General features: G+C 36.4%; 1 protein-coding gene across 5 annotated transcripts in view; it reads right to left on the bottom strand.

Moving 5' to 3' along the window:
- Window positions 1-1,475: 1,475 nt before the first annotated feature.
- Window positions 1,476-10,818, bottom strand: part of LOC138758934 (guanine nucleotide-binding protein G(I)/G(S)/G(O) subunit gamma-7) — a 293,656-nt gene continuing 284,313 nt past the window's right edge. For all 5 annotated transcript variants that reach the window (XM_069928591.1, XM_069928582.1, XM_069928573.1 and 2 more), the window contains one exon: window positions 1,476-9,851. In XM_069928591.1, coding sequence (XP_069784692.1) covers window positions 9,726-9,851 — 126 coding nt within the window. In that variant the 3' untranslated portion in view covers window positions 1,476-9,725. The remainder of the gene's footprint in view (window positions 9,852-10,818) is intronic.

The raw sequence follows: 10,818 nt of genomic DNA, 5'->3' as shown, positions 1-10,818 counted from the left end.
ACCTGAGAGGTAACAACCCTGGAGGAGATATGCAGGGCCATGTCTATCCTATTGTCCTTTAGTAACAGCACATTGCTGTGAAAGAGTCAGCTTATTAGTCCTGTTGTCACCATTATATTGAGGAGCTCAGTAAATTGATCAATGAAGTCAGCTGGATAATTATCTACTGGCTGAAATGTTACCAACTATGAATAAAGAATTTTGTGGCTTCTGGATGTTTATCACCTTAGCCCTATGATCATTGCTGGGCAAACTCTTTTAGGCCAGAATCTGGGTCTTAGTATGTTTGACAACTACTGGTAATCTGTGATTACTTCTCAGTGATTTCCTTGAGATTTTGATAGACTCAGCCACCCCGGTCTATGGAATGAGCACTTTTTTATTGAATTAGCTACATCTGAGCCTCGGAATTCTTGCTGTCTTTAAGGTCTCTCCCATCTCTTTGGCAAATTAAATTCTTCACCTCCTCTCCATATCCTTGTAACTTCTGGGCACCAGAATAATAAGCAGCTAGATGTGCTTCCCCAGGACTATTTTAGATGCTTGATAGGCCAATAATTTGTGCATTTTCCATCCAGTTGGCTGAACAGAAAGCTCACACCTTACACACTGTATTGTTTTGTAAGTCAAAGAAAATGTTATCAAGAATCTTACACGTAATTCCTAACCTTAACAGTTCTTTTCAATTTTTTAAAAAATAGGAAGGATAGTTTTGAAAAATATTATCTGGATTTATTACTCAGTGAAAATATGAATGTGGAAGATTGGACAGGACTTTGTGCAATATTGGTTGCAGTTTATCAAAAATATTAATTTTTCAAAGACTAGCTTGGCATTGTTCTGCATAATTTAACCGTGGCTGATATAGTTATAACAATAGTTTGAAGCGACATCAGACTAATGTAACTTATTCTGTGATCCCTGTGATTTGCCTTTAATTTAGAAAAAAAATTCCGTGTGTGGCATTTGAGCTGGCCTTGGTTGAGCAACCCCTGTTGGGTATTGATGCAGCAAAATTTGTACATCCGCTCCAGCAGTGGAATCATGTAGCAGATTGAATCCATCTGCATTTTGTTTTTGCTGCAAAGAGAACGTAAAGTTGCACAGAGGTTCTTAAAGCCGCTATTTATTGCCCCAGGAAAGGTGGTGGGGGGAAATTTCTGTCCTTCTGGTGAAGGTGGACCCACAATGCTATTGGGCAGGAAGTTCCAGGAATTAGACCAAGCTCCTGATGTATTTTGTACTAGATACTCTATAACTTTAGAGATTTCACATTGATTACAGACAGAAATTGCCTGTCACCGATCCAACAAGATGCCATTGTAGTCACATTTACAAAATAGACATGCAAGTAAAATTAACATGAAAGAAAAATAAATATTTAGAAATAATAACATGGCAATTTGACTATTAACATGTAGTATAGTGTAACTGAAGCTGCAAGACAGGTCAACAAAATCTGTCATATGCACATATTTGTGTATCTTAAAAACCTAATTTATTAAAATAACAGGTGAACTCTTTAGAGCTCAATCAAGTCATCCTTCAAAATTGTACAACACTTGAAACATTGTGCAATTAGAGTGTTATTGGTAGAATTAAAAGAGGGCAACAAAGATATCAAGATAGCAAGCACAGTTCACAATTCATACAGCACTGCTTGAATAAAAGGTGAAAACATTTTGGAATAATCTAATCCCTTAAATGTTATCTTTGATAGCAATCAAATAACATACAGATAATCTACAGAGCACATTTAGTAAGGGTCTTAATACAAGGTACACAACTACAGATTACAAATAATTATCTTATCCTATTTGTACATATTCTTATATATGCAGTCAGAATACACACAACACGTGAATACTCAAAGTAAAAAGACTTTTAGCTTGATACGCTTTTAAAAATTAACACTAAAACCCACAGTTTCTTATTTTGAGAAACGTAGATGAGAAGTATAATTTAGTTAGTACACAGATGTATCATTTAGCTACCTCGACGTCATTAGGAGAGCTTGTATGCACGAAGCACACACATAACTGCTGCCATTTTGGAAACCTTTTCCTTCCACTGCAAATTTTCAGTTTTATTAATGCGATACAATTGTGGTCAGTTCAGGAACATTACCTATGTGTATACGTTCATCAGAACCAAGCTAAAATATGGCTTGGATTAAAAGCTGTTTCACTCAGAGTTTGGCTCTGTATTCATATGATTTTATAAGAATTGGTGATATAGATCAACCTTGCATATAAGACAACTATATTTAATGCAACTTGACATACATATGGGTAACATTTTGTTCCTTGGAATACTCAGGGCCGTTATTCTCCTATTCTGTGGTCAGGAAGTAATGGAGTACATTACTACATGCAATGTTAAACAGAAGTGACATTTCTTGAGTGTCAGCTGACAGTGGGGGCTCCAACATTGCCTGCCCTCCCATTATGTCTTTGCTGGCTCCATTTTGAAAGAAGCCACTGGGTGACCAAAGTGCCTGGTTGCTAGAGGCAACAGATTCTTTCAATGTCAAAATCTTATGAACAAAACAAGACCCAAATTGTTGTTTTCGAATAGAACAAGTTGGGGTTTACAAATATCAGAGACACTTGGCAAAGGCAGGTATCACATGAATTTTAAGGACCCTGGAGGAGCACAGGCGGCAATGTCCCAGGTTCTGCACCATTCTGCACGGTCTACTCAGGACTAATCATGTCAGCAATCTGATAGATTGAATTAAAATGGTTACTTGGTACTTTCTAGCAAACCTGAAATGAAGTAAGGGCTCAAAATCATGGAAGCATTTTCTGAGAGGGAGCGTAAAAGGCAAAAAAAATCCATTGTCTATAAAATGGCCCTCAAGCTTCTCATCTTTCTAAAACAACACACGTTATCCCTGTGTGCAATATGTGCAAGTAGCAGCAGAGACTGTCTAACTCACTGATTATAATATCACAGTGTGTTCATTAGGCTGTTGAGCATAAGTATATTTAGCTGAAAAATACACTGCCGTGAGTAGTTTAACTCATTATGTAACGTGTATAGCACAATGCTTACAATATCTAAAACAAAGCTTCAAAGAGATTGATGTGTCTTTATGGTTAAGATCAGTTTAGGTATACCTATGAATTTGTATAAATGATTACCCATTCTAGTTAAAGAGAAGGGAATTTCTGCATATTTTCAAAGGAGACACAGTTTTAAAACAAGATTTATATATAATTTTGTTTTCTCCAATGAAAATTACTTTGCTGAAGTATGAGCTCAGGAAACTTTCTTTGACAAACACCTGATCTGAAATAGACAGCAAATTCAGATGCATTGTATCGGTTATTGTTACTAGAACTTAAAGTGTAAATCTACGACAGTGACTGATTTTAATGAGCTGATCCCTCACCATAGATGTAGACCTAAACTTTGAGAAGAGCATTGAAATCTAAAGTAAGTTTTGGTATAATCTTAACATTGTGAATATTGTCCTGCCTCCGTACTGTTGTCCCTTCATCAGGATGGGTGGCTTTCATCCTATATATCTCAGTCCACTTTCACTCTGACACCATTTTAAAGTATTAAAAGGAAAGATTATTTATAGAGGTTTAACCTTCTTGGTTTTAAGGCTGTTCCTCCCCTCCAGGATACTGGACAAAATGTCTCTTCAGTGTTGGTTCAGAAGAGGATGATTCCACCATGCCATAGGCATTGTAAAATTAAATGATAGAAATTGTCTTGTTCTTTATTGAACATTTCAGAATGAATTTCATTGCCATTTTTCTTCTGGTGAAGAATGGTTTGATGAAAGCTTTTTTTTCCTTTCAAATTTCTGGCCATGAAAACAAACCAGTGAGAACCAAGGATACCCAGCCTAACATTCCATAGTTAAATGAATTTACTTCTTTGCTAATCCATAATTGAGTTGACCTGCTCAATTTCCTGTTACACCCATTCAGATACATGTTAAATTGATGCCATAGAGATGAGAAGATAATTCAGCACTGAATGCCCACTTCACCAAGCTGTACAATCTATATTCATTATCTATAATTCTTAGTGCTCATGTTCCAAGTCAAATCTCTGAGAAAGAAAGGGGAGTTATGAGGGTTCTGCTGAAGTACCTAATGCAGAGGCTAGTCTGTCCTTGCACATGAGAGGATTCCCGAGATGGTGGGACAGCAATACTGGCAATTTCCTGCCTTGACTGGCTTTGGAAACCAGCTATGTTAGTCTTTTCATGTCAGTAGTTCTGCTTTTCACCATTTACATCATAGACATTTTGGTGGTTTTGCCTCATCAGATGATGGCGGTATGTAATAATGAAAGCATTTGAAATGAAAAAAAAGTAGTTGTAATTACTTCCAAAACTGAATTTTCCCAATGTGGTTTGACCAGCAAAGTTATTTTTGTGCAGTGGAGAGTACTTACAGAACTACAGAACAAATAATTTCACAAGTACTTTTTTCAAATAAAATGACAGCTGCCATTGGAAATAAGAGATTTAAAGAATAGGCGCAAGCGTATGTCAGCAGGTCTCTCAGGTCTGATGTCATTTAACATGACCATGGCTGAGCTGTGCTAATGCACTGGCCACAACTTGTCTTCTTCTCCTACAGACCCCAAATCTGAAATTTTTCAAACGTTTAAATCTTGCCACCAACATCATTCTTCAGACTAGTGAATTCTGGAGATTTAATTCTGCTGAAAGAAGAAATATCAATGCACTTTAGTTTTAAAGGACTAGCTAGCTGCTTATTTTGTAGCTATGACCCCTTGATTGTAACTGTGAAAACATCTCACCAATTGTCCTGTAAAACCCGCTTAGGATCTTATATGTTTAAATAATGCCACTCCCCATTCTTTAAATTCCAAGGATGCAAACCCAAACTGTATAATCACTTTTGAAAGGACAACTCTCTCACCCCACGAGTTAGCCTGGTGAATTTCCTTTGGACTGCATTAGTTCCTCTGGCATCAGTTGCTCAGTCTACCTAGAGATAAAACATAACAAGCAGATGTTCTGCCAAGGAGATCTGGTAGGCCATAGCTGAGTGACTGGACCATTTACTTTACAAACTCCTTTTGCTCTTTAATCCCTCTCAGCTGTGAATGGATCAAGGAAAAGAATTCAGTGGAATCAGGAATTTACTTCAAAGTTGAGATAAAGAGCTTTGGATTCCTAAAACGGGTGTAGGTTTGAAATGAACAGAGTTCCGAGTCATTTAAGAACTTCACTAACGTGATGGCAAGATGCAGTTCTCTTTCTTGCAGGATTTTCAGGTTCAAATTTGATATTGATCTGATGTTGAACAATGTAAAGTTTAAATGTTAGGCATATTAGATGCATTTAATATAGGGGAGGGCTTTTTATAAAATGTTGACTGGGTAGATTTGAAATCTTTTTAAGTGTTAATATTTTAGAGAAAATTAGACACTGTTGAATGACCTGCTGACAAAACTGATTTCAATGTAGAGTCATAAAGTCCCTAAAGGCACAATAGGAGAGAAGGTAGCGAGCAGATTGTCAAATCAACAGATAATTCAGAGCACCAAATACTGGATCTTTTCAGCTTTGCATTATCAAAGGAAACTTCAGTGCAATGACAAGAAGGTATTATTGGGCTAACGTCAGAAAGGCTGAGAGATCCAGGTTACTCAATGATAGTCATTGAGAATATATAACTCAGGGTGAAACAGGGTTTCTACCTTTTAGAGAAAAAAAAATCTAACTTTCAAGAGATTTCTACAAACTGCCGGCGGCTAGAATCCTGAAATATTACAAGAATTAAGTCCTTGGTAATGCTCATTTGAAGATGACAAATCTCTCATTGGTTTGCTATGTTAGACATGGCTGAGAGGCAGTACTGTCACTTCTGGGTCAGAAGGTAATGTATTCAAGCTTTCGTCCGGAGACTTGAATATATCAGTTCGGCTAATATTTCAGTGGACTATTGAGGGGTGATACACTGTTCCGAGCGCTGTTTTTCAAATGAGATGTTATATGAAAGCAGCCCTCTGTGCTCTTAAGGTGGATATAAAAGATCCCATGCCACTATTTCAAGAAAAGCAATCGATGCCTCCTCTTGTGTTGCTTCATATTTATCACTCAACCAAAAGCACTTAAAATTATTTGCCACAATCTCACAGGTAATCAAGGGATATGGTTTAGCACAAATTGGCTACCGTATATGCTATGGTACAATACTTCAAACCTTTGAAAGCACTTTATTGACTGTAAAATGTTTTGTCACATCCTGTCATCATGAATAAAAGATCTATGAATATAATATCTTTTTTTTTTATCTCTTCTTGACCAATCAACTGTCTGGATGTAATTGTGGGTCTTTCATTCTATTGAAAGATCCAGTAACTGTTTCCTCTTTTGGTAAAATTAATGCAAAATTTGTGGCTGCATGTCTTGCATTAAGTGGCGACAAAGAAAATTACTAAATGTTTCTTAACACTGAAGAGAAGCTCCTTCTTGTCAGATGAGGGTTTGTTACAAACCATAGTGGTTCTGGGAAAATGTCATTCAGTAATATTTTCTAATTCACTGGATATCAATATTGGTGATAGCACGCCAGCATGAACTACTCTTAAGTTCAGAAGAAAACATTATGGATAATTTTTTGAAAAGTTGCTCGCAACATGTTTGGGATTTAGGACTCGTAAACTGTATGAATCTCCCAAATATATTCACAAGAAATGCACACATATTCTCTTCCCCATTCTTTTGGAGGAGTAGCAAAGTGATGCATATTTTTATGGCAAACTCTGTTTAACAAGATTGACTAATATTGTCTAGAACTATCAAATAAGTGTCAGTTAGATTTTCTGAAGGATGAGTTGAGTTCAGAAGTCTAATTCATCTAACATTTCAAAATTCACAGTAGACCTAGTTGCCCCATTTGTTTTCTTAATTATTCTCATTTCGTATTGAAAAACTTGCATGAGAATTAAACTATAAATATCCAGGTAGGAATTTATGCAAGGGCAACAGTTTAATTGAATACTATATATCTTAATTAATACATTTAATGATATGTTTTGCTCCAATTTTATAAACACCTAATTTTCACATCACAGAGACATTGTCATTTTTAGTTTGTAATGGCACTTCTGGTGCGATTGTAATGCTATCACCCAGCGAGCTAAAATAGGGCAAGGTGTAAATGCCATATTGTATTTAAAATGAACTATGGAAAAAGATGAATGCTGAAAGGAAATTGCCATGAATAGTCTTGGAAAGTCAATAAGCATCAGATGAACATTTATGGATGAACTGAATGGAAGCAAAGCAGTGTCCTTGAGTGAGTGCAAAAACCTTCCTTGGTAGAATTATATTTTACTTTAAAAGTTTCATTTTGAAAATACATTGGTATATGTGAAAAGAATATTCCCTTTCTAGCTTTTTAATTCTCTACACATGGAATGATTTACTGTACAAAAGGGAAGTGAGGTGGCCTGTTCCAAGACTTATTTTAAATCTCCACATGAAAGAAATTTGTCAACACATATATTTTTATTTTGAGACAGATAGCAAATAATCTGTCATTGATAAGGTGTAAGAGCAGCAGTAGGCCATTTGGCTGTTGCGTCGTCTCCATATAGAACCTGTTGGCAAACCACTGTAAAGTTGAGGTTGCATCAGAACTCGTGATTGAAGGTTGAGACCCATCACTCTATGGCACTGTATGTCAGAGTATCAATGTATAATTCCAATAATTTTCATCCTTACAGTCAATTTATGTTCATAAAAGTGAACACTATGTACAAGATTACTTTGAATGAAAGTGCAATAGAATGAATTTGTTATCACTAGGCTAGCAAGATTTATGCGCAACCATTTATTAGATTCAGATGTCAGTTTAGAGGAATGTGAGAAAACTATCACTCAATAACCATGTGAAATTAGTAAACTAATATTTAAATTTCATTTTTCTGTTTGGTGCTTTTTTTTAAAGGCAGGGATCCATGATTTGGCATACAAAGGAAATGCTGTAAGCTTCACAGCTATCAAAGGCTTTTCTGTTACATTTTCCCAAAATAAATGAAGGTCACTGTAATAAAAAGGAGATGCAAGCGTGGCAGCATTGGCACATCACTGCAAGATTATTGTGTGTCACAAGAATATACTGTCCATCACAAACCATACAAATCGGCCTCTCATTAACAAAAAGCCTTCAAGACTTTTCGATGGTATAACCTTGATTTTAAATGGTTTGATCTTAGTCCAAGAATATCTGTGGCAATATTTTGCCACAGAGAATTTATGGAATGATTTAGCTGAGTCAATTTTGTTCTTGAAAAATATGTTAGTTCTAATTATGGAAAGCTTAATTAACACCTAGCAGCTGAGAATAAAGAGGCAACAATGCAAGGCAGCTGATAGAACAACACGTATGCAATCTGCTTAAATATGTTGAACGAAAAAATCTTGACAAGTGTTAACACTTGTCATTTAAAAGCTTGTGGTTTTTAAAGAATTCTAGCACTTCTCTATGACATAACTCGCTTGGCATTTTCATGGTTTTTGGCACATGACCACAATTTACATTCCTTAGGAGGTTTGCTCTAATGAACAAGGGCACGCGAAAGACTGTAGCACATCTGTCACGTGGTCAAATATTTGCTACCTAATCTTTGTTATAGTTTTTAACTGACATTTCCAGACGTTTTCCTAATCTGTAGCTGCTACTCTGCCACCGAACGGATTCTTTACATGTCAAGAAAATACTGTTAGTAAGAGTAATACATTGCAAATAATGGATCAGAATTTTAGCCGGAAGTAAAAATTCAATAAGGTTAATTTCATGAGTTATAACTAATTAGTTGAATATTTTATGTTGAGCTATAACACAGTTTAGTATAGAAGCTTAACATTGGGTGTGTTGCACTTGGCCTTCTTGGACTGAAACCACTAGTTGCTAATATTCATGGCATGAATGTCTGAGTAATTGTTAAGGGAACATATGATGATATTTTTAAGGGAATTAAATATTTGCACCTGCAGAATACAAGAATTGCAATCACCGTTGACCACAGATAAATGTGCATCATAAGATAGCAAGCACAAGCATTTTTTTTTGGTTACTTCACCCCTACCAGGTCTTTTAAAGGAAAACAGATGAAGAGTCCATGAATAAAACATATGTTATTTACAATGTTTTCCCTTGGCCAGTACTTTGGTAATGTAAATACAGAACTTGAAAGGCAGGGGAAGGAAAACTACTCTTTTTATACCAGCCAGCACAGTTGCTAAATGACAATAGAGATGAACAATGTGACATTTCAAAATGCAATGGAAGCATTCAATTGCTTCCCTTCATCTAATATGTTATTGCCCAAACTGTATTATCACTCTCCAAATGTATACTCTGTACATGTACATTTTTTAAAATTTTTAGGCAAAGGGTTCTATCCTTGCTCAGTTAGTTTTTTTTTTAAAATCTAAGATCTTAATATTACAATCAGAAAATCTAGCATAAAAGTCCAAAATAGCAATTCTTTTTCATTGCATCGGCCTCATCACATCTTCTTCCCTTCATTTCGAGAGACATGCTTAGCTAACACACAAACAGAATCCAATTTTTTTTCCTTTTTTTGAAAACACATTTCCACAGCAGGCCTACTTGTTAGAAAGCTGCACTGCTTCTCAAGGTCTGATTACCAATAGAAATTCTTGACAGGTCTTCTTATGCTGTGGTCAGTCTGCGAAAGGATGGCTGACAGAGCTATAGGATGGTGCAGGGTTTTTTATCCTTGAATGGATTTTCAGAGGCTGGAACTCCGACGAGCAATGGGTCGTTCCGTGCACGCTGCTCACAGTAGTTCATCAAATCGACCGCTGCCTTTGAAACCTGTTAAGGTAAAAAGTCATCTGTGACATACACTAGCCAAGGCAATGATAGAAGAAATCACAGAAAACTGTAGACTGTTTGCAGGGTTTTCCAAATTCCGCTGCTCTACCTTTGGCCCTACAACATAAACAGTGCATGCTTACATGTTACAAACTTTATTAGTTTCTTCAAAAATACAACTTCATTCTAAACTATATTTCAAACCTGCTCCTCATTATTATCCCAATTCTAGACATTTAGATTAAAATCCTCTGACGGATTTGAACTTATTGGCTATTTTCCTTGTAAAAGTTTCTAGAAATGCAGATTTCCTAAGGAAAGTAACACACTTTATGTTACATGTATTAGTGAACAAATTTATAATTGACTTTGGAATGTCAAAACAAAATATCTTAAAAAATACATGGAAAACAAGAATGTAATTTTTCTTAATCGTCTGGAAATGATGAAATCAATGTTTGTCAAATTTGTATGTTATTCTAACAGGCTCATTTAAACTAGACAGCCTAATGCCTGTCATAAAGTTGTGAAGAAAGCAGCTTGATACAGATGTACGAACATTGGTACAAAACCAAAGTCGACTCATGTTTATTTGACCTCAGTGAAGAAATTGACAGTGCTGTCTGAGCATCCCAAATTTGAATGCTGGAGTCCTAAGATTGCTTGGAATCCCCAGAACTGGCAAAATCAGTAGAATCGGCAATTTCCGTTGGGCCAAGGGACTTTTAAGCAGCTCAAGCAGGCACAACAACAACTCCAGCAGGTACAACGACAACTCTACAGGAGTTTTAAACAGCTCAAGCAGGTACAACAACAACCCCAGCAGTGGACTCACAAGCCAGGTAAAGAAGACCTGACCACGTGGACACAAAGTTGGGGGGGGGTTACAGGTCAAGCTGAGATGCTGGGACCTGAGGCTTCCGTTCCCTACCATCCTCCTGGCCAACGTATAGTCCTTGGAGAACAA

This window comes from Narcine bancroftii, chromosome 1, assembly GCF_036971445.1.
Source record: "Narcine bancroftii isolate sNarBan1 chromosome 1, sNarBan1.hap1, whole genome shotgun sequence".
Lineage (NCBI taxonomy): Eukaryota > Metazoa > Chordata > Chondrichthyes > Torpediniformes > Narcinidae > Narcine > Narcine bancroftii.
The sequence above is the reverse complement of the archived record's forward strand: the minus strand, read 5'-3'. Positions and strand labels throughout refer to the sequence as shown.